Raw genomic sequence first — 23,199 nt, 5'->3', positions numbered from 1 at the left:
CTCACCTCATTCATCTGCACTTCATCTGGGCAGCCTAGAAACCTGGCTGGGTAACAGTGAGGGCAGCCGTCCTGCAAGGAGTTGTGTGCAGGTGGCACGGATCCCTGCCCTGAAGCGCTCGCGTCTGAGGTTCTCGGCGTGAGCGGAGCTTTCCGAGTGTACCCTAGGAGGACACGGGCCCTGCCTCGTCGCCTTGCTGTAAGGCTCCTTCAGCGGCTCACGCTGGGAGGCTGGAGACCTGTTAGCCTAGTTAGGCAGAAGCAACTATTCCTCACGCCGCTGCCCTTGGAAATGACTTGTCCGGGCCAGAGTGCAAGTGCCCTGCCTGCCCTTGTGCTAAACAGTCTCATTCTGCGCCGGGGAGCTACGCAACAGCCACTCAGCCAACCTCTCGCTGAACTCGCAGCTCCGGGTGGCTCCCCTGTGGTCTAAGCAGTGTAAATGGAGCCAGCCAGCGATGGGGCAGGGGTGTCAGCAGGCCCCCTCCTGCCAGTGATGCTAGCTCACCCCGGAAGGTCATTCCTGACCGGCGCTTATGAAAGCTTTATGGGGGGACCTGCCAGGCTGGGGTGTTCAAATGCAGTGGATTCTGTAAACCCGTAAGGCTGCACTGTACAGCCTTGCCATATAGGCTCCCCGCAAGCACCAGTGCCCGCATGGCCCCCTGCATTGCTGCCTCTATCAGTGATGGGCATAGGTGGCTCTGCGGGAGCCAGTTCTCACCTGTCTTGCTGCTGCCTCCCCCTTGCCTCTGGGTGGGGTGGGGGGTCTGCATAGAACCATTCGGATTAATCAGTGAGCACAGGCTTATCAAACGGGTACATGCTCACACCCCTAGAATCGGCTCTTCAGGGGACAGCTGTCCTCACCTGAGCGTCCCACAAAGGCAGGACAGATACAGGTTCCAGAGCACTGGTACTGTCTGATAGAGGTCTATAGAATCAGGAGTGGTGTGGAGAGGGCCGATAAAGAAAAGTTATTTATTAGTTCCCTAAATAGAAGAACTAGAGGTCACCAAATGAAATTAATGGGGAGCAGGTTTAAAACTAATAAAAGAAAGTTCTTCACACAGCGTGTAGTCAACCTGTGGAACTCCTCGCCAGAGGAGGCTGTGCAGGCTAGGACTGTAACAGAGTTTAAAGAGAAGCTAGATAATTTCATGGAGGTTAGGTCCATAAAAGGCTATTAGCCAGGGGATAGAAATGGTGTCCTTGGCCTCTGTCTGTCAGAGGCTGGAGAGGGATGGCAGGAGACAAATGGCTTGATCATTGTCTTTGGTCCACCCTCTCTGGGGCACCTGGTGCTGGCCACTGTCGGCAGACAGGATACTGGGCTAGATGGACCTTTGGTCTGACCCAGTACGGCCGTTCTTATGTAGTGACACTTCTCCCTTAGGTCTGGGCAGTAAACGAACTTGAGGGAGGGAGAGATCTGGTTCCTAAGTCTCCCTCCGCTTCCCAGTCTGGGGATAGCGTCTCTGGCTTGTGGCTCTAGTTAGCCTAGCCCTGGTGTTACACTTCCATGCTTTGCTTTTTGGGGCTCGCACTTGGGCCTCCCCAGCATGCTGAGTCTGCCAGCACAGGGCGTGGGTCCCAGCAAGCAGCAGTAACCAGGCTTTTAGCTCCCCCTCCTGCTCCAGTGCTGTGACCTGTTCAAGGCCAATTGTTAGGCACACTCTAGATAACGGTAGGCTTCAACCCACGCAGCCCACCCCCAAATCCTGTAATCTGGGGACTGGCTGCACAGGCTTGGTGTGGAATCAGCAGAGGCGCCTTGTTAAAAATGGGTGGGTTCGTGTGAAACAATCAGATATCCCAGCCTTGGGCTGAAGACCAAGTAGAAGAAACAGCTATTTGGGGAGCAGAAAACACCTGTCAGCCCCTAGATCCGTGCCCTGCTCTGTCTCACTGACATGTGCTGCTGGGAACTTGGACTCCCACTATCCGGGGTGTGTGTTGTGGACAAGGAGGGGCCTGCAGTTGTCAGCCTAGTCCTAGGGCTGCTTTGAAGGGCCTATCAGCTGTTACTGACCAGTGTACACCCATCTGATCTGTGCGCCATGTTGGCTGGACAAAACCATGCCCCCTCCCCCCGGGAGTCTAGTGCTTCCTGCCCAGCAAGATGTATTGCTGAGCACTGCCTGACGGGAATGTGGTGCTGTCAGGACTGTCTGGGGGGGCGGTGTTCATTCGGACTCTGGAGGGCAAACGTTCCCACTGGGATACAAAGAGGCGTCTCGGTGACATGGCCTTGCAGCTGAAGCGACAATCGTACTCTTGCCAGGCCAGGGCCTGCTTAGCATGACTGCTGGGTGGGGACCTCCAAGGGGAAGCCCAGGCTGCTGTAGGGAGTGAGGGTCTGCAGTCTCCAAAGGGGATCTGTCTGCCCTGACCAAGCAGCTTGGCGTGGGGCCGGTCCATTGCCGGCTGGTGTCCTGGCTGGCTGCCCTGCTGTGGCTCGGCCTAGAGGAGCTGCTCTTAACTCCCACCACGTTAAAGGTGGCTGCTCTTAGCTACCTGGGGGAGTGGTCCCCAACTGGCCTGGGGGGCCTATGCCTGAGCTGGGCTCTTGGCTGCCACAGGACCCATTGGTAGGAGAGCTTGGCTGGCTGTCCTGAGTGCGTGGCTCCGCTGCCTGGGGCTTCTCTGGAAAGGGGGGCAGGCTCCTGTGTTGGCCGCTCTGCGGGAAGCCCAGCGACCCTGTCTCGTCTCTGGTGCTTGAGGGGTCTCCCTGTGGCTGACCACCCTGCTGTTGGGCGCTAAGGGCCTGAACCCACCTCTGGTCTTCAATTGGCTTTGGTCCTGTCTGAGTTGCCAGCCTGGCAAAGCCAGGGACGGGCGAGGCTGTGCTGCTCCCTTCGGGGGATGCTTCCTGTGCCTGTCAGTGTCACAGCTGCTGTGTAAGCACATGGGGTTGCCTGAAGGCTCGTCCTCACTTAGCCATGTCCTCCTCGGGTGGTTGGAAGCCTGACGTGCCTACCCAACAGCTCCTATTGCTGGATGCAAGACACTCCCGTCCCAGCCCCCTCTTCCGGGGCAATCCGTCTTCCTTCCTCTGCCTCTGCGCACCCTCAATACTTCCACTCTCGCCACGCTTGGCTTCTGTCCCCGGCTTTGAGCTGGAAAGCAGGTCTGCGGTGCTGGCCGCCTCCTGTCTCCGCTGCCTCTGACTTGTGACCCTCCAAATCCCACATCCTGGGGAGGGGTGGTATGACTCGCTCCTCTGGGTACTCTACTAACCTTCCCTTTCTCTTTTCTCTCTTCCTCTTGTTCCCCTAATGCTCCTGTTGCTGATGCAGAGCGCCTGTACAGCCAGCTTGAGAGAAACCGCCTGCTCTCTAACGAGCTGAAGTTAACGCTGCATGATCTGTGTGACTGAGAAGGGGGCCCACTAATGACACTAAACGAGCTTATTGTGAGCACGAGCTGTGGACCACAGTGAAATCTGATCACTCTTAAGACTGGCAGATTAGCAGATTTTGTGCAGTTACTGCTATTTAATGAGGCAGCTAGTCTATCCTCTAATGTACTTTACTTTCAAAGGTAACCTCTGTTCCCAGTGCATCCCCCTCCCACTGGCTGGAATTCTCCTGATTCCGATTGCTCTGGGCAGTCGTGTGGCAGGGAGCCTCTGGTAGAGCCGGGAGAGCAGCCCCCAGTCAGGTGTGAGGGTGGGGGCTAACTTGGAGACCTGTCTCCACTAGTGAGTTGCTGTAGATGCTGCTTTTGATGATGTCTAAGTGCTGTGATTGACCTAACACGCTGTATGCCGAATTGTGTGTAGCATCTCCTGTGGTGCGGCTGGAGGGCTGTTCCTAACGACAATAAAGTGACCTGGTGGTCTGAGAACTGCAAACCTGTGCTGCTTTCACAAAGCCGTGCTCCACCCAGACAGCCTGGGGAGAAGCCAGAGGGCGTGGGGGGGCGCAGGCAGGTTCCACAGCTGAGACTGCGGATTGAGAGCTGCTGTTGTCCGAGGATGTACTGAGGCATTGGAGGCTGTATCCTCCATTCTGCACTGGCAGACTGGGAGGGGGCCCAGGAGAACTTGTGCAGAGAAGCCCAAAGACCCGGCCATCCAGGGGTCATGGGCAGAGCTGCCTTGAGTCTCCAGGGCAGTGGCTCTTTGCCTTGGGCTCACTGCATCTGCTCTGCAGTGTCCTGAAAGCCAAAGCAATGCTCGATGCTTTCGCTGATCACCAGCACTGCCGCGGGAGACCCTGTGCATGGGGGAGGGGGGGGCGTATGCTGCTGCGGGAGACCTGGTGTGTGGGGGGGGGGGCGCTGCCTTGGGAGACCCTGCGTATGGGGGAGTTAAGCTGGCAGCGGGAGCCAGGCTGTGCAAATAGCAAACAGCTTGAAAGCATGTGCAGTGCTCCTGCGTGCTAGTATGTCCGGGCCATTCTTCCCCGTCTTACTCCAGGTCCGCTGTGGGATAGAGCAGTGGTTCTCCAACTTCCCTGACAACCCGGTGGATGAAACTGGATGCTGTGACCCAGCTTAATGTGGGCTCCCCGGGTGGGGCTTCAGGCTGCAGGAGGGGGCTCTGGCTTTGGGGGCAGAAGGGGCTCCAGGTTAGCGGTGCAGTGACCCACCTGTCCTGGCACCCTAGAAGCAGCCAGTGGCAGGCTCCCAGCTGAAGGGAGCATGGGGCAGGGGCAGTGCATGGAGCCTTGTGCTCTCCACACAGGACCTGGGCCTGCTACCAGCTGTTTCTGGGGCACAGCACAGTCTGCAGTGCCAGGACGGGGGAGAAGCTGCTCACCTGAGCCCCAGTGCCTGACGTGTCCCCACCCAGCGCTGGGCCGCAGTACCTAGCTGGAAAACCCCTGGGCTGTGGACTCTTTCCTGGCTTCAGAGATGCAGGCTGACCCGCATCCCCTGCTCTGCCGTCTGCTGTCCTAGAACAGGATTGCTGTGGGCAAGAGGCAGTGGCTTGTAGACAGGCTTGCTAGGAGCCAGGGTGGCTGGCAAGACCTTTCTGACCCACCTCAGCATGGGCTGTGGGGCGCCCCCTGCAGGAGGACTCTCCTCTGCCTCGAAGGAGCAGGTCATGCTGGGGCAGGCAAAGCTGAGCTTTGGCTTTTGAATCTGGAGACAGGCAAATGTTGATGCGCTGGGTGCCGGGGGAGGCTGGCTTGAGTCTGACATCTGCATGCAGACTGCGGGGGGCAGTAGCTGGGGGTCCATGGGGAGCCTGCCTTCTGTGGAAGCAGCAGCACTAGTAGAGGTCAGGAACAAGGCAGGCAACTCCCCTGCTTGCGGCTGCAAGTGGCCCTGCCTCCCCGGCCAAATGCGCTCACCAGAGCAGTTCTGGGAAACTGAGGCACCGTCCTGGCTGAGATGGGCATTACGTGACTGGTAACTGTGACTCTTCCTCCCACTAGATAAACTGAAATCCACCAAAGAGGAGCATCTCTGCACGCAAAGAATGCTGGACCAGACCCTGCTCGACCTGAACGACATGTAAAGACCCTGCCATTGCCTCTGCCCCACACAGCGGTTTGCTGGGGGCCAGCCCAGCCAACGCTGCCCTCTAACCCCACGGGTCCTTCTCTTGCCAGGCCAACCAAGCCAACTTCTGCCAAGCCTCCTGAGGGTTAAAGGTCATCTGGTTGGGCAGAGCTTAAACAGCATCATTAAGGGAAATGCAACCAATGCAGTAATGTCTGGCGGAGGTGTGAGATGTACACGTTTTGTAACGATCTTTTGTAGCAATTGTAAACATTCCAAATAACGGGCTCACAAGCTGCACCGTGAGCTGTTGGCTCTTCAAATTTGAGATTAACCTCTCCTGCTCATCAGTGCTGCTCCCTTTGCCGGTGCTGGGGGGAAGCAGCAGTGGGGGGATGGTGCTAGCTCTGGCTGCTGAGTTAGAGTAGCCAGGCTGGGCATGCAAGCTCTTGCCACGATCTCTTCTGCAGGGCCCTCACGCTGCCCTGTCTGATCTAGGTCTCTGGCAGGAGCACCTGCCCCCGAAAGAGGCATTCAGTCTCAGCTGTGAGGTTGCTCTCCTTGCATTGCAGAACCTTGGCGCACAGAGCAGGCTGGCTTGCTTTCTCTAAGACCAAACCTCTTCAGAGAAGACTCGTGAATGGCAGAATTAGTCAGGCGTCTTGTCCTCCTGCGTGCCACTCGTTCTCCCCTCGGGCCACAGGATGCCGACAGCCTGCCCCCCTCCCCCTGGCTGCCCCTGGGGGCATGTCTGCCTTCACTAAGTGCTGCACAGAGCCCTGTGCATGCAGAGCTTTGCTTACACTGAGGGGATGCTGCCAGCCGCCTGCCCCAGGAGCGCGCTCTTGTCTTGCAGCAGGTCCCAGTCCCTGTGCAGCGCGGTGGCACAGTGTGCTGGGTGATTTGCATTGTGTTGCGGAGAGGCATGGTGGTTGTAGGGGCCAGCTGGAGGAATTCCCATATCAGGTGTTTTGATACAAAAATTGACAACTGTCTTCTATTGTCTTTTGAAATAAAAGAACCATTCCCGCCATGCTGTTTCTAGACATAATGGGCTTTGATTAAAATGAAGCAGCTGTACACCCCGGCTGTTTCCATGTCTAAGGATGGTGGTCTGCAGGAGTCAGTCACCAGTTCATCTCCCACCCACCACATCGGGCCCCTGTCCCATATCACGGCCCTGCTGCCTCCTTAGCCTAGCCTGCCCGATGCTCTGTATGCTGTGGCTGGGGGAGGGCACTTGGACATAGGGAAGCCATTCACTTGCTGGCACTAGCGTTTCCAGGTCAAGCAGGTGACTGTCTAGTGTAGAGATGGGGAACCTTGGGCCTGATCCAGCCCCAGCTTGCCATGATCAGGCCTAGCTGAGTTGAGTTCCTTCCCCTTTGTGCCTGTACTGTACCCCCCCCAGCCTTGTGGCCCCCTCATGGTGCTGGAACACCAGCAGTGGGTCTCTGCTGTGGAAGATGGGTAGGGAGGGGCTCTGCTGTTCTTCCTTCCCCAGCTGGGCAGCACAGCACTTGCTTGCAGGCTCCAACCCATCACAGCCAATGGGAGCAGCAGGGAGCCCAATGCCTCCAAGCACAGGGCCCTGGGGAGCTAGGCCAGGTAAGCACCCCTCCTACCATGCTTCTGCTCAGACCCCCATGCCCTGGCAGCCTGCACACTGAGCCCCTCCTCATTGGCTCCACGTCTATTAACTCTTGGGAGCCTAGTGCTAACACCCCTCCCCCCTCGCTGCATGAGGGAGCTCTGAGCCTTGGGTTCCATGGGTGGGGGGAGCACCATGGGGCGTGGGAGTTTAATTCTTCATTTTGCTTCTCAAGGGTGGCCCCTGATTGATTTCAAGCACTAGCGGGGCCCCAGCTGGTCCTGTCAGATGCCTCTGTCCTTGCTATATGGACCTTTACTGCAGCTACAGGGCAGGGCACCTCAACAGGCCTCACCAAAGGTATCTTGGAACTGGTGCTGGCTGCCTCGGTCCTAGTGTCAGTTTCTTCCCCCAAGCACAGAAACTGCTGTAGTCTCCACCCCGTGGAGTCGGGAGGAGGGGAATGAGAGCACTGCATTCACCCTTCTGGAGAGCTGACGGCAAGCTGTTGCTACAGTGCTCCACGCACCCTCCCTCTTTCCAAGGACTGGACGTCCGCAGGCTTAAGCTAGTCCCCTGCTCAAAAGCCCACCCTGTCCGTGTACCCTTGAGCTGATCTTATCAAGCCTGTCACTTTTCAGAAGATAAAGGAATTGGTCTTGCTTTAAGGCAAGACCTACCCGCACCCGCCACTCTTGCAAAACCTGTTCAGATAGCTGATAGGCACCCAAGGGGCCAGAGTCCAGCTCCCTCGGGAATACTTCTCAAGCCTGCTGCAAAAAAGAAAGCCCCACTAGCCTGGGGAAAGTGTGCAACTACCTAATGCACAGTGCCAGAGGCCCTTTTCTGCAGAATAACCCAGTCTCCTTACCCCCACCCTTTGTTCCCACCCTGTTGGGGGTGGGGGGAAGCAGCTCCCCATCTCTTCACATTTCTTAAAAATGCATCTCACTGTCATGAAATCATGAGGATTTTAGAAGATGGGGCAGCTGGTGCTAAATCTATTAAGCTAGAACATTCTTTGAAACATGTTTGTTTCTAGCAAGGTCCACTTATTTCAGAAGCCCCTCAAAACATTTAAAAGATCTGCTGTAGAGTGAGTCTGTCTACATCAGTTTCTTCAAGAGCTCTTAAACAGTAAGGCTGCATCTAGACTGGCATGATTTTCCGGAAATGCTTTTAACGGAAAAGTTTTCCGTTAAAAGCATTTTTGGAACAGAGCGTCTAGATTGGCACGGACACTTTTCCACAAAAAAGCCCTGATCGCCATTTTCGCGATTGGGGCTTTTTTGCGGAAAACAAATCTGAGCTGTCTACACCGGCCCTTTTGTGCAAAAGGGACTTTTGCCTGAATGGGAGCTGAATAGTATTTCCGCAAGAAGCACTGATTTCTTACAGTAGGAAGTCAGTGCTTTTGCGGAAATTCAAGGGGCCAGTGTAGACAGCTGGCAAGTTTTTCCGGAAAAGCGGCTGATTTTCTGGAAAAACTGGCCAGTCTAGACACAGCCTAAGAGCTAGGATGGCCACATGTGGTATTCAGCTTCCTCTTAGCATACCTTGCTGTCAGGGCTTGGTTGTGCCAGGACAGTGGGTTGTGCCTGGAATCCGATTGCTTCTCAACCAGACAGAGGGTTGAGAGTAGAGACCATTTTATACTGCAAAATGACCACAGGGGAGCAGCAGCTGCCAGCCTGGGAGCACAGCCCCTGCCTGAATCCTGCATGCCCTACACCTTCCAACCCTCTGAGCTGATTCCTAGGCCCATCACACCCCCTGCTCCTGCACCCCCCTGCCTTGAAGGATCTAAGTAATGCTGGATAAGTCTCCTAGTAAAATCTAAGGAACAAATATTGTGGCAGTTGTACAGCTGGCTTTAACTTCCAGCAGGGAAGTAAAATGGCTGTGGAAGACTCAGGGCTAAATAGGACCATATGTTGCTCACATAACTAGAAGGCAGAATCTCCCTGTGTGTTGAAACCCAGTTAGGGAAAGTAAATTAGAACAAGACTTGCAAGCTGGCTTCCACTGGAGCTAAACAAATACCGCCTTGGCTTGTTTTCCTCACGGTAGGAGAGTCAGGAGTACGGGGAGTAAATGGTACCGGCACCAGCATATGAAAAGCAAAGATTTAATGCTTACGGGGCAGCTGTGGAAATGCTGCAGGGACTTGCCAGTTGCAGAGCTCCACACCCTCTCCTTGCAGCCCTGCTGCAGTAAAAGGGAAAGTGCCAAAGCTTTGTCTGACCAGGGGAGGGGGAACCTTAAGCGGGGGAAGGAAGAGGGAAAAAAAAATCACATCACTTAACTAGGGCAGGCTGCAAGTAGGAGGGGTGCGGTGGGGCCCTGTGCCAGCTGTACTTGCTCCCATTTGCATCACAGCTTCCTCAACATCCCACTGCAAGGAATTATGGTGTAGCCTGCTGGGCCCGGGACAGAGCTGCTCTTGGCCCCAAAGAGCTGTCAGTCCCCCTGTAAGTTGCCAGACCAGCTGGGGGGAGGGGGGGAGCACAGGAAACCCTGGTGCTATTGGCGGAGCAGAGGCTGCTGTGCTGTGTTCTTGCCTTCCACCTTGGTGCGATTTGCAGAGACCTGCTCTTGGCAAGGTGCTTTCACCCTCAGCCCATTTCATTTCTGCCACCACTTCGTGCCTGACCGCTCGAGGACTCTGCTTACTTTACAAAAGGGCCTCTGCAGGCCGGATCCGGCCCATAGAGATCCTGCAACTCCCCTGCCCCCAGGTCAATCGGGGCCTAGGGAGGGGGGAGTGGGCACCGCTTATTCTAAGCACCGCACTCCAGAGGGAGCAAGAGGCTTCGTGCTTCCCCACCTCCACCTCCACACCAATCAGGGCAAGGGCGGAATCTGCTGCCACCCTGCAAGGGGCAGGGCACTTAGTCAATCACCGGCTGTTGCACAGCTGATGGGTGACTTGAAGCACCCCACTCCCTTGCAGGGTGGGGGCAGGGAGTAAGAGACTTGTGTGCTCTGCCTACCCCATGCCCTAACTGACTTGGGGGCACGAGCACTTAGAGAGAGCTGCCCACTGCTCAGAACAGCTGGTGGTTCTCTCTGGCAGGGACAAAGACTTTGCATGCTCCCCCACCCGGACCAATCAAGGCCTGTGGGTGGGGAAGCACTGAAGCAGCCTGCCCCTGCCCCTGCGGGCAGCCCAGAGACACTTCAAAAGTTTCTGAAGTGGCCCTTGATCAAAAATGATTGCCCACCCCTGCTTTACAAGATGGTATGGTCCACCTAGACCTTCCAACAGGCACCTCTCCTGCATGCAGGGGGGCTAAGAGCCATTGAACCGAATTGTGAGCCCTCTTAATAGTGGAAACCACTGCCAGCCAAGGGCTGCTGCTGCAGCCGCCCTTCCTAGTACCTCTGGCTGTTGTTCCCAAGCCACAGCAGCGATTCTACCTCTCCCCTACTCACATGGGGCTTCGGAGGACCCTGTTTCCTTGCACTGTAAATGCTGGGGCAAAGGACAGAGCCTTTGGGAGGGGTGAAGCTCTTAAAGCTCTTCACGTTACCTAGCCATTCAGGGAGCTAAGGAAGAGGTGAAGCCCAGCTGCTTAGCACACCTCCTGCGGTTGGAGGCCACCTGGAGGCTCTGGAGATTTCCACAGGGCATTTGGGGTTGGCTTTTGCTGGGTGTGTGCCAACCTTACAAGATTTTTATCCCAAGTCCATGCTGCAACTTGGGGTATTTCCCAGTGCTCCCATGCTTGGAGCCACATCACAGCAGGGAGGGAAGAACTCAGCAGTTGTTAAAAACATTTCTAGGCTCACAAAGGTAGAGAATCCTGAAGGCAGCTGCCCTAGCACCTGGAGCACTAGGCAAAGCTTTTCACAGATGATTTTAGGAGCCTGGTTTGGGTAGTTAAGGACTTTTGACTGTCACTATGGCATTGCAGCAAGTGCTTGTGCCTCTCTCCCCTTATCTGCCTTTCCCTTTGCCCTCTCTTACCCCCCTGCTCAGACATGGCTCAGTATAAAACAACAGGCTCACAGCCCACTCCTCTCCTGAGCAGATGGCTCTGTGCTGCTTTCCTCCTGCCCACTTCCAGCGTGACCTCGCTTTGCACCCGGAGAGCATGCAGCTGGCTCTGGGGTGGAGCAGGACTGCAGACCAGAACGTGTGTGGGGGCTGAGGAAATTGGCCCAGGAGTGCTTAGGGGGCACAGTGCTCCTAGCGCCTTGTTCTAAGTTAACTCTGCCCTGGGGCCTCTGGAACCTAGTTTTGCAGCCAGAATGTGAGTCCTGGCCCTGGCGTTAGGAGCACCCTTGCCTCTCACGGGGACCCAGGCTGAGTCCCTCCTGCGCCGGGACTCGAACCTGCGGCTCCACGGCCGAGTAGACCACGCTTACCCGCGCGTGCGTCCAGGGCAGCCTGCGTGCGCAGAGCCCGGCGGAGCATGCGCAGTTGTTGGGTGGCACGCGGAGAGGGCGGAGCGGAGCAGCGTCTGGGCGCATGCGCAGAGCAGCTGCGTGCCAGAGAGCGGGAGCCGCGCTCGACGGCCGCCGCCATCTTGTCCCCGCTCCGCACCTCGACTTCAGCATGAGGCCGGCGAGGCGGGGCCGGCCGCCCCCGCGCCTCCTCCTGCCCCTCCCCCTCCTGCTCCTCCTGGGCCCCGCCCGCCCCTTCAAGCTCAACGTGCCCAAGGTGCTGCTGCCCTTCAGCCCGGAGCTCCGCGTGCCCTTCGTGCTGGAGGCCGAGGGCGGCTGCTACTCCTGGTGAGGGGCGGGGCCCGGAGGGGCGGGGCCTAAGGGAGGGGAGGGGCATTCCAGAGGGGTCTGGATGGGGCTTGTGGGAGGGGTCTGAGAGGGGTGGAGTTTGTTGGTCTGGGGGTGTGGCCTCGGGCCTGGGGGTGGGGCCTCTGGGGGAACCTGTGGGGCTGGGATCTTTGGGGGGGGGGGGGGTATGGCGGGACCTGTGGGGCAGGGGCAGCAGTTGCAGCTGCAGGAGGGGCCTGTATGTGGGGGGAGTGGGGGGGCCTGGGGCTGCAGGAGGGGCCTGTATGTGGGGGAAGTGGGGGGGCCTGGGGCTGCAGGAGGGGCCTTATGTGGGGGAAGTGGGGGGCCTGGGGGTGCAGGAGGGGCCTGTATGTGGGGGAAGTGGGGGGGCCTGGGGGTGCAGGAGGGGCCTGTATGTGGGGGTAGTGGGGGGCCTGGGGCTGCAGGAGGGGCCTGTATGTGGGGGAAGTGGGGGGCCTGGGGCTGCAGGAGGGGCCTGTATGTGGGGGGAGTGGGGGGCCTGGGGCTGCAGGAGGGGCCTTATGTGGGGGAAGTGGGGGCCTGGGGGTGCAGGAGGGGCCTGTATGTGGGGGAAGTGGGGGGGCCTGGGGGTGCAGGAGGGGCCTGTATGTGGCGGGAGTGGGGGGCCTGGAGCTGCAGGAGGGGCCTGTATGTGGGGGGAGTGGGGGGCCTGGGGGTGCAGGAGGGGCCTGTATGTGGGGGAAGTGGGGGGGCCTGGGGCTGCAGGAGGGGCCTTATGTGGGGGAAGTGGGGGGCCTGGGGGTGCAGGAGGGGCCTGTATGTGGGGGAAGTGGGGGGCCTGGGGCTGCAGGAGGGGCCTGTATGTGGGGGGAGTGGGGGGCCTGGGGCTGCAGGAGGGGCCTTATGTGGGGGGAGTGGGGGGGCCTGGGGCTGCAGGAGGGGCCTGTATGTGGGGGGAGTGGGGGGCCTGGGGCTGCAGGAGGGGCCTTATGTGGGGGAAGTGGGGGGCCTGGGGGTGCAGGAGGGGCCTGTATGTGGGGGAAGTGGGGGGGCCTGGGGGTGCAGGAGGGGCCTGTATGTGGGGGAAGTGGGGGGCCTGGGGCTGCAGGAGGGGCCTGTATGTGGGGGAAGTGGGGGGCCTGGGGCTGCAGGAGGGGCCTGTATGTGGGGGAAGTGGGGGGCCTGGGGCTGCAGGAGGGGCCTGTATGTGGGGGAAGTGGGGGGGCCTGGGGCTGCAGGAGGGGCCTGTATGTGGGGGGTGTGGAGGGGCCTGGGGGTGCAGGAGGGGCCTGTATGTGGGGGGATGGAGGGGCCTGGGGCTGCAGGAGGGGCCTGTATGCGGTGGGACAGGGCTGTGGGGCTGGGGCTGCAGGAGTAGGCTTGCCAGATGCTTTCACCAAAAATCCCGAACGTAGCAAAAAACAAACAAACAAAAACTGGGAGCCCAGACTTGTTGAGCGCAAAAAAAAAAAACCCACCCCCAAGGAGACAAAAGTTGTTGAGCAAAAGTCGCTGCACCTTTAAGAATCCCCGCACTCCTCTCTTCTCCACGCCAGACACAGCAGGGGAAGATTGTCATTTTACAAGTCCGGTATTTTCTGGTTTCATTTTTTTTTTAACTGTACAGGGCCCAGAAAAAACAGACTGTCCGGGCAAAAACCGGACACCTGGCAACCCTGTGCAGGAGGGTCCTGTGGGCGGCTCTCCTGGTGCTGGGAGGGACGGACAGGCCAGGTATTTGGGCTGTGGGTGTAGGGTTGAGGAAAGTTAGGCCTAGCGATGCGGGAGGGCTTTGCCGGAGAGGGGGTACGTGGGGTTGGATTGAGGAGACGGTAGGGAGCTTAGCCTCAGTGGCAGCCCACAGAGACGTACCGTTGGTCAGACCAAAGGTCCATCCAACTCATTGTCTTCTGACAGTGGCCGGTGCCAGGTGCCTCAGGGAATGAACACAACAGGTGTTCAAGTGATCCATCCTTTGTCACCTGTTCCCAGCTTCTGGCAAAATTAGGTTAGGAACATCATAGCTGCCCATTCTGGTTTATAGCCATTGGTGGACCTATCCTCCATTAACTTACCTGGTTTTTCTTTGAACCCTGTTGTAGTCTTGGCCTTTGCAACATCCTCTGGCAGGGAGTTCCACAGGTTGTATTTAGTGTGAAAAATACTTCCTTTTGTTTCTAGTATTCTATAGAATACTAGAACTGGAAGGGACCTGGAGAGATCATCAAATCCAGTCCCCTGCCCTCATGGCAGGACCAATCATGATCTATATAGTACCTGATAGGTGTCTGTCTAACTTGCTCTTAAATATCTCCAGTGATGGAGATTCCACAGCCTCCCTAGGCAATTTATTCCAGTGTTTCACCACCCTGACACGCAGGAAGTTTTTCCTAATGTCCAACCTGAACCTCCCCTGCTGCAGTTTAAGCCCATTGCTTCTTGTCCTATCCTCAGAGGCCAAGGAGAACAATGTTCCCTCCTCCGCCTTGTGACACCCTTTTAGATACCTGAAAAAACCGGTATCATGTTCCCTCTCAGTTTTCTCCTTTCCAAACTAAACAAGCTCAGTTCCTTCAACCTTGCCTTATAGCTCATGTTTTCTAGACCTTTCATCATTTTTGTTGCTCTTCCCTGGATCCTCTCCAATTTCTCCACATCTTTCTTGAAATGTGGTGCCCAGGACTGGACGCAGTACTCCAATTGAGGCCTAATCCGCACAGAGTAGAGTGGAAGAGTGACTTCTTGTTTGTTGCTCACAACACTCCTGTTAATGCATCCCAGAAACATGTTTGCTTTTTTTACAACAGTGTCACACTGTTGACTCATATTTAGCTCATGGTCCACTCTGACTCCTAGATCCCTTTCTGCCGTACTCCTTCCGAGATAGTCGCTTTCCATTCTGTATGTGTGAAATGGATTGTTCCTTCCAAAGTGGAGCACTTTGCATTTCTCCTTATTAAACTTCATCCTATTTACCTCAGACCATTTCTCCAATTTGTCCAGAGCATTTTGAATTATTACTCTATCCTCCAAAGCAGTTGCAACCCCTCCCAGCTTGGTATCATCTGCATACTTAATAAATGTACTCCCTATGCCATCATCTAAATCATTGATGAAGATATTGAACAGAACCAGTCCCAAAATAGACCCCTGTGGAACCCCACATGTTATGCCCTTCCAGCATGGCTGTGAACCATTAATAACTACTCTCTGGGAAAGTTTGTTTGTTTTAAACCTGCTGCCTATTAATGAACTAGATGACCTGCTAGTTCTAGTGTTATGATAAGGAGTAATTAACGCATCTTTTTTTACGTTATTTAAACCAGAAATGATTTTATAGATTTTAGTCATCTCTTTTCCAAGCTGAAAAATCCCTGTCTTATTAATCTCTTCTTTTATGGAAGCTGTTCTGGGTCCCTAATCATTTTTGTTGCCCTTTTCTGAATCTTTTTAAATTCCAATAAATCTTTTTTGAGATGGAGTGACCATGTTTACACACAGCATTCAAGTTGTGGAACTATGGCAATGGTTAGGAGTAAGGAGCTGGGTCTGTGGTAGCAGAGTACCACAGATAGTGGGTAATAGAATACTCAACTAACTGCATGAATACTTAGCAGTTAGTCAGGTATTCTATAGTCTCTGGGGGCCAGCAGCCAGTGCAATCTGGCTCCACTCCCAGGGAGCCTCCTGCCACCTTGTACTGGTGCCTCTGTATCTGATGCAGAGGCAGCAGCATGGGGTGGCAGCAGCCCCTGTCCATAGAGGGTCCAAGCTCCCTACAGACAGAGGCTGCTGGTGAGGGGGAAAGGGTTGGGGGAGGCTGCCACAAGCCAGCGTTTGCTGCGGGGAGAGGCTGCTGTCCCCTGGCCTCCTCCCCACTCTTTGTGAGGTGGAGGGAGGCAGGCGGCACCATGGAGCCTATGCTGGGGGGAACCAGCTTTTAAGCTGGTTCCCCCAGCACCGGCTCCTGCTTCCTTTCCCCACACCCCCAGCTGCCTCTGGTACAGAGGCAGCAAGAGAGAGGGAAATGCAAGTAGTCAGCTAGATTAACTGGTAAGCCTAGGCTTATCGGTTAATTAACTAGTCAACTACATGTTCGCATCCCATAGCAGAGAGAGGCCCAGATCTCTATTCAGAAGGAGTCTATGGGGAGGAGAGCAGCTGAGACTCTGTGGAACTAGAGGGGTTTTGGCCTATTTGGTTATGGATAGACAGTCCCCACTCTTTGGGAGGCACACACAAGCTTTTGGAGGGTTAGAGGGCTCCCAGCCTGTGGGGAAGGCCATGAGGGCACTCTGCATAAACTGTGCCAGGAGTTGCAGCAGGAGGTCTAAGAGCCTGACACTGCTTTGCAGCAGGTCTGGCTCCATGGTGAAAGTGCTGTGGCATCCGCAAGGGCAACCAGAGCACACAGTGTGGTGTTTGCCGTCCCTTGAGGAGGTAGGCAATGGAGAAGAGTCTGAGACTCGGCTGTAGAGAGGAGCCCCTTTAAGTACAAGCCTCAGAAAGCAGCTACAGGAAGTGACTGCTCTCCTAATGTGCTGCCCAGAGGGCTTTCGGGGGCTTTAAACATAATTCAGGTTCCAATCAGGGAGGATGTGCTATTTTGACATAAATCTGTGCTATCTCGATGGGGATTTGTAGTGTAGACGTGCTATTTCCAAATAGCTTCAAGGGGTGGCCAAGTTAGTTTGTTACAGAAAAAAACAACAAATGGTCTGGTAGCACTTTACAGACTAACGAAACATGTAGATGGTATCGTGAGCTTTCGTGGGCACAGCCCACTCCGGTCATCTGAAGAAGTGGGCTAGACCCACAAAAGCTCATGACACCATCTACATGTTTCGTTAGTCTATAAAGTGCTACCAGACCATTTGTTGGTTTTTTCCAAATAGTTATTTTGGGAATTATTATTTCAAAATAACTTATGTGGAAATAACCTTGTAGTGTAGACAGAGCCTAAGACACCTCTTTATTAGGGATGTGAGTGTGAAATCGTGGGGGTGCTGTCTGCTCTGTAACCCAGGGTTCCCCTGAGCTATGATGTGTGATTCCCACTGACTCACCCATATGTGTATTGGCCCAGACACCTAGTCCCAGTTTGAGCAGATAACAAGTTCTTTCTTCCCAGAGGAAGAGACAAAGGAAGGGCGGGAGAGAGGGCCACCTGGCTGGGGGCAGAGTCTGGGAGCGGGGTAGTTTCTGGCTGGGAAACATAAAGGGAACAGACTAAGCTGAATGCTGAGGGTTGAGGGGGCAATGGATCCCCTAACCCAAGGGTCTGAGGCATCCTATCCCTGACTCCTGTAACCACATCACGTCTATGCTGTGTTGTATCCTGGAGAAGCAATAAACCCTCTCTGTTCTACTGGCTGGTGGAGTCTGTTCTGGCTGCAGGATTGGGGGGAACCCCGACGCGCCATCACAGTGAGCGACTAGTCGACACGCTAGTTGACTAGTTGCTTCCCCCCCTTGCTGCCTCTATCAGAAAGAGGCAGCAAGGGTGGGGAGAAGGGGGTGCTTCAAAGCGGCAGCTGGCCTGTGCTCCCAGCGGCGTTTCAAAGCAGCAGCGTCACTCAGCTGGGATTCTGAGTCCCCAACTGACCCTGGGCTCCATGTGGCGCTGCTGCTTTGAAACGCCGCAGGGAGCTTGGTTGGCCCTGTGCTCCCTGCAGCGCTTTTGCTTTAGAAGCATAGTAACAGCCCTGGGGCTGTTGCTGCACTTCAAAGGCAGAGGTCTTATCAACTAATCGAATAGTCAGTACAAATTGCATCGACTATTCGATTAACCAGTTAATCTAAATTTAACATCTCTACTCCTTATACTGAGTTGCAGGTCCATCTGATGGTGAATCTCTCTGTAATATGCTGGGGAAAAGTAGCACCTTCCTTATTTTGTCCAGATAATAAAAATATGAATAAAAGGATCCACATCTCTCTGTTTTCCAGGTATTCCACACGTCACGATACAGTCACCATTGAGCCGATTTACGAGAATGGTACCACTTGTTCACAAAAAGCTTTGCTGTCTACTCAGTCTACACAGGCCACAAAGCTAAGCAGCGTTGTTATAGCTGAGGAGCTTGGTAGGTGGATAAAGAGGAACAAGATAAGGAAGGAATGAGGTGTCTAGTAGGGGCATGCAGGGCTGAGGTAGAATAGGCTCATCAAATCATCCATGTCTCCCCAGAGAGACACATTCAGGATTGGCCACTGTAGTTCTCGCGCTGTGTTTTTAATAATGCAGGATGTGGAAATGCAGGATGTGGAATTGTGGTGTATCTCATTGTTCGTTTCAAAATCAGAGATTTGAGTGATGTACATGGGGAATGACAGTGCCATACAGTGGGCACACCACAGTCTGAACATGACTCAAGGAAGAATAAGAACAAAATGTTTAACTGTATAACATCTATGCCCATCATAGTCCCAGAATGGACTTTTCAGAGGCTTGGTTGAGAAATTTGTGCTTTCTCACAAAGGTGCCTCCTCCTCCCCGCTCTGATTTCAGAATCATAGCTTTCTTTTTTGTTTTTGTTTTTTTCTTCAATAGTACTACCTTCTCAAGATTTGGGAAATCAGCATAGATTTACAGGATGTTGAATTAAGGCATACTCATTTATTCTCACATTTTAGTGACAGGCCATTTACTACGTTGTGACATCATTGTCGATATGATAAACAGTATTGAAATTATCTCCCGAACCCGAGAAATCTATGTGGAAGATTCTCCACTTGAGTTAACTGTGAGAGCTCTGGATATTGAAGGTACAGTAACGCTGGACAAACTGCTGGGGCAACTCCCAGGATTGAACTCTGCCACCTAAGAAATGATGACATCCCTTCATCTGAGTGTTTTAAAGATTGCATGATGTTCAGTGTTCCCTCATTTTTCCATCCATTTGCGCAATAAATTGTGTTATGTGCACCAAGGCATGTGCAGATGTGCACCACCAATAGTAACAAATGGTGGCAGTTGTGGGAAGCGGTGGGTGCTTTGCTAATCAACTGGGCTGCATTTGAATCTCTCCTGGGTGGCCGCCCAGGCACTCAGCTTACAGGGAACACTGATTATGTTATGTAGCAGATTTTGTTCCCAGCCTCAATGTAGAAACTTTTGGGCGTATTACAAGCTCCTATGATATTTCATGTGCTACCTCATTTTCAAGTAGGGAAAATACGCCTGTTTCTAACTAGTTCCTAACGTTTTAATATGAGCAACATGAAAATGGAGTGTGCTTCAGATTATCGTTCTTTTGAAGTGCTGAGTAAAAATAGTTTCCCACTTAGCTTGAGCATAACAACTTGTGTAACATTGCAAGGTTCTCAGGTGCCATGTTAATGAACCTAGTATAAAAACCTAGATAACAGTAGCCAAAATATTTTTCTTTGCTGTTGTCCCCAACCACAGAGTCAATTTACTAATAATTGTTTAAAAATATTATAAGCTCATTGCAGCTAATTTTCAGCATGAAAATAAAATAATGTTCTTCTCATCCTAGTTTGTGTTTTGTCTGTACATGGGTTTGCATGCCTGTGCATGTTTAAGGAGAAGTTGGATAGGGTTAGAAATATTTTCAGTTGTAATAGGCATGCACAAGTGTACAGGAGTTGTCATCAGAAATATTCTACACGTGGAGCATGGGCCTGTGGCTGGTTTGTTCACCATTCTGTAAAGGGACGTGAGGAGCTTTCCCAGTTCTCATAGTAGACAGTAGAAAATAAAATAACTCATTTAGTTGGGCATGCCTCCATAACTAAAAATGTGTGTTCACCAGCACATATTTCTGAGTTGGCCTGTTTGGTTTCTGTCTTCAGGAAATACATTCAGTAGTTTGTCAGGAATGAGATTTGAGTGGAGCATTGCTAAGGACGATGACATGGAAGGCTTAGAACTGTCTAGCAAAATTAGGTAACGATATTTAGAATGATTAATAAATATCATCTGTTGCATTTCTATAGCACCTTTCATCCCAGCACCTCCCAGTAGGGCAGGAGATACTATTATCTCCATTTTACTTATGGGTAAATGGGAATGCAGAGAAGAGAATTGATTTTCCCAAAGTAACAGTGGGTCAGTAATATTCTTCCTGGGTTCTCTGATTTCCAAGTTTATGGGCTGACTCTTCAATCCCACAGAAGTCCCCCTGCTGGTAAAGACAAAGGCAGCAGAAGCTGGCTGAAAGAATACTTGTGGTTCGTATGGCTGTAATTAGACACTGAGGATGCATCTACACTGGACCATAATTCCAAATAAGATATGCAATTTGAGCTACATGAATTGCGTATCTTATTTCAGTGCTATTTGGAAATAGCTTATTTAATCATTTGGCACTGTCTACACAGTGCCAAATTTCGAAATATAGCACTATTCTGAAATGTTCCTTCGGCTACATCTAAACTGCAGGCTTCTTTCAGAAGAAGTTTTTTTCGGCAGAGCAGAGCGTTCACGCTGCAAAAGTGCATCGAAAAAGCAATGTGCTTTTTCGAAAGAGAGCATCCAGACTGAATGGACACTCTCACATGTAAGCTGTGATTGCTATGGACAGAACGGCCACCAGGGCACCTGTGCTTTTTCCTCTTTCCTCTTCTTCCGAAAGAACTCCCTCTTCCCCATCCATATATGCCTTTTTGCGAAAGAGCTCTTTCACAAAAAGGCTTCTTTGTCGTAGAATGAGGATTACCAATGCCAAAAAAACCCCTCTGTTCTTTCGATTTTCTTGCAGAAGAATGCAATTGCAGTGTGAATATTCCTCAAGTTTTGTCGGAAAAACAGTTGTTTTTCTGAAAAAAAAACTCTGTAGTGTAGACATACCTTTCCTCCTCGTAAAATGAGGTTTACAGGGACTTTGGAACAGTGAGCCTGAAATAACAGGCTTTCTGTGAAGACTTGGGATAGCCATTTCTGGATACTCTGGTAGCCCAAAATAGCGTTGCAGTGTAGACATACCCTGCGTGCAGATGGAGAGTTCTATAGAGAAATAGCTTCAGATACCTGTGGGGACACTACCTCACTCTGTTCTGTTGCCATGTACACCCATGGGAGGTGGGGAGGTCTGTTGTTTCCCCGAATTGGTGATGAATGGATGTGCACATATCAACATAGAAGTTACAGAGATTTTGTCCCTTTATTCAGGCTAACATAGGTCCTTGTTCCACATGATCATGTAAGGTTAATCCTTGGATCACAAAAACGTTTTTATACACATTGAAAATATAAACAGACGTGACTATGGAGATCCTTTTCTATCTATAAAAGCCTAGTTTGGTCTTCTTAGGATTTTGAAATACTCTGAAGCAGAGTATTCCCCACCAGACTACATTGTGGAGATGGAAACAGCAGAAAAACAAGGAGATAGGATTCTGGTATCAGGCATCAAAACTGGTGCAGCTGTCATAAAGGTCCGAATTCAGGAACCCGCTTATAAGGTGAATTCTTACTGTAGATTTCCCACATTTAAAACAAAACTTGTGCTTGTTACAATTATATTTTCTTTACCATCAGCACTGTTATTTGTTAAGTTATTGGCAGAGATACCATTCAAATCATTTTCCATTTAAAATGTATACGTTTGGATAGTTTGGTGTTGAGAAATAAATTAAGAAATAAATCCCTACAATATATTTTATATAACAATACAATATAATATAATCCAATTAAATGGATTCATGTATAGTAGGTTAAGAAGACACTCAATTAAAATCGCATTTCTGTCTCAACTAGCTTGTAACAAGAAGCGAATAAAAAGACACCTAAGATTACTGTAATGAAGAGGTTGGAGAAAAAGGGTTTTTTTCAGTTGGCGGCTGCATTTGTCAGCATTTGGTGGATAGTCAGTTTCACTGTTTTTCAAAATGTTGAATTCAATTAGTATTTTTCTCTGGTTGCTTGTGGGAGTCTTTCACACAGCATCAGAAGAAATAGGAATATGTGATTGTAAAACCACAAAAATTAGCGAGGGAACTCAGGCAGATGTAGTGTTTGAAACTGCTTGTAACATTTGTTTTAATTATCAAGAGTTCAAGCTAACCATCCCTTTAAAATAAAATGGCCACATAATACTGTATCTTGTGGGCAGAAGCTTCAAATGGCAAGACACTTCTTCCCATGAGTAACAATTTATTTTTGAATAATATTTTAATAATAGTTTGCATTTTGAAATCTCCTGATGCTGGTGGCCTTTTGCTATAAAATGGGATGTCTGGTCAATGTCAAACTCAAACTCCTTTCTCTCTTGCTTGTAACACTGCTGTCACAATCATGGCAAATCTTTTGCTCATTAAAACCAAGAGTTCTGTGTCAATAATACTTTTTAAACTTTGCTTTTGATTGACCTATACTGAAGCCTTGAGGGAGCTGTCCTCTCGCACACATTTCTGTCCAGTATTTGCCTAGTGGTAGTGAGCGTCTGTTTTTTATTCATCCTCCAATAGAAAGTAGCTGCTGCACTGGTACGTCTGTTGGTTCTGGAGAATATATTCCTAATACCATCCTATGACATTTACCTTCTGGTTGGAGCCTACATTAAGTACAAAGTTGCTAAAATTGTACAGGGAAAGATCACAGGTAAATTATTTTTAATAACTCCAAGCTTCCCAAAATATTCAGAAATTTTGTTCCAAGTAAAATTACAAAAGTTTCTTGGACGGGGTATTTTACTTTCCTGCAGTGGCTGGGGAACTCCTGGGGAAGCCAAGGTTAAACCAAACCCTGCGAACCAATAGAGCATACATTTTCCCTGCATATCTATTGTCCGTTGTGAGGGGTCTGTGTCCTACTCAAGTCATAATATCAGTGGATACCTCTGTACAGAGGCCAAGGACTGTTGAGTAGAACAGTGCTTAAATCGTGAGATCTGAAAATTTGAACCGCAGGTGCTGGCTGCAGTCAGTGTTACCCAGCCAGGGCTGCCAACGCTTTGTACACAGCTATTTGACTGTCTTCAGGGCTAACATCCCTCCCCCCTGCTTGTGTGTGTGTGGTGGGGTTACTTCCTAGGTTGCTAGGAGCCCAAATTTGTGCCTTTTATAAAGAAACTATCTTGTGTAAGGCAGACATTGACTATTGTGAAATAACTGTTTTTAAAAGTAACTTATTTCCTGCAGAAGTGGAGTTGCCTTTTGAATATTATGAGCTTGAACTGCGTGACTCCATTGTTGCACCTGGTGGGTCTGATGTTATTCCGGTAGCCAAACTGGATGTGGACACAGTCACTGTGACAGCAATTCAGCTGGGACAGATTAGTCTGGTCTTTGTTCATAAGAGTATCCTTTAAATAAAGTTACCACCATGTTAGCCTTCTTTATTACTGGTGCCTTTCTCTTTCCTAAGCATGTAAGACCTAAATTAAGTAAAGCCATGCTTCAGAAAGGTGTGACATGAAAAGCAGATTTGGTGAGACCCCCTCCTGCAACATCTCAGAGAATTCTATAACT

At 51.9% G+C, this 23,199-nt stretch overlaps 2 protein-coding genes across 11 annotated transcripts in view; both read left to right on the top strand.

Annotated features, from left to right (window-relative positions):
- TPM3 (tropomyosin 3) overlaps positions 1-6,486 on the top strand; it is a 43,745-nt gene extending 37,259 nt beyond the window's left edge. For 5 of the 8 annotated variants that reach the window (XM_089772504.1, XM_075907319.2, XM_075907317.2 and 2 more), the window contains one exon: positions 5,387-6,486. In XM_089772504.1, coding sequence (XP_089628630.1) covers positions 5,387-5,390 — 4 coding nt within the window. In that variant the 3' untranslated portion in view covers positions 5,391-6,486. Of the gene's footprint in view, positions 1-3,298; positions 3,965-5,386 lie in introns of those variants that run through there. The other 3 variants (XM_075907328.2, XM_075907321.2, XM_075907327.2) reach the window with 3 other exon arrangements.
- Positions 6,487-6,626: 140 nt separating this feature from the next.
- The window catches only part of NUP210L (nucleoporin 210 like), a 55,895-nt gene continuing 39,322 nt past the window's right edge, over positions 6,627-23,199 (top strand). For all 3 annotated transcript variants that reach the window (XM_075907315.2, XM_075907316.2, XM_075907314.2), the window contains exons 1-7: positions 6,627-11,781; positions 17,713-17,849; positions 18,400-18,531; positions 19,582-19,675; positions 21,042-21,192; positions 22,198-22,330; positions 22,870-23,028. In XM_075907315.2, coding sequence (XP_075763430.2) covers positions 11,519-11,781; positions 17,713-17,849; positions 18,400-18,531; positions 19,582-19,675; positions 21,042-21,192; positions 22,198-22,330; positions 22,870-23,028 — 1,069 coding nt within the window. In that variant the 5' untranslated portion in view covers positions 6,627-11,518. The remainder of the gene's footprint in view (positions 11,782-17,712; positions 17,850-18,399; positions 18,532-19,581; positions 19,676-21,041; positions 21,193-22,197; positions 22,331-22,869; positions 23,029-23,199) is intronic.

Source organism: Pelodiscus sinensis, chromosome 22, assembly GCF_052426305.1.
Source record: "Pelodiscus sinensis isolate ZL-2025 chromosome 22, ASM5242630v1, whole genome shotgun sequence".
In the NCBI taxonomy this organism is placed as follows: domain Eukaryota; kingdom Metazoa; phylum Chordata; order Testudines; family Trionychidae; genus Pelodiscus; species Pelodiscus sinensis.
The sequence above is the reverse complement of the archived record's forward strand: the minus strand, read 5'-3'. Positions and strand labels throughout refer to the sequence as shown.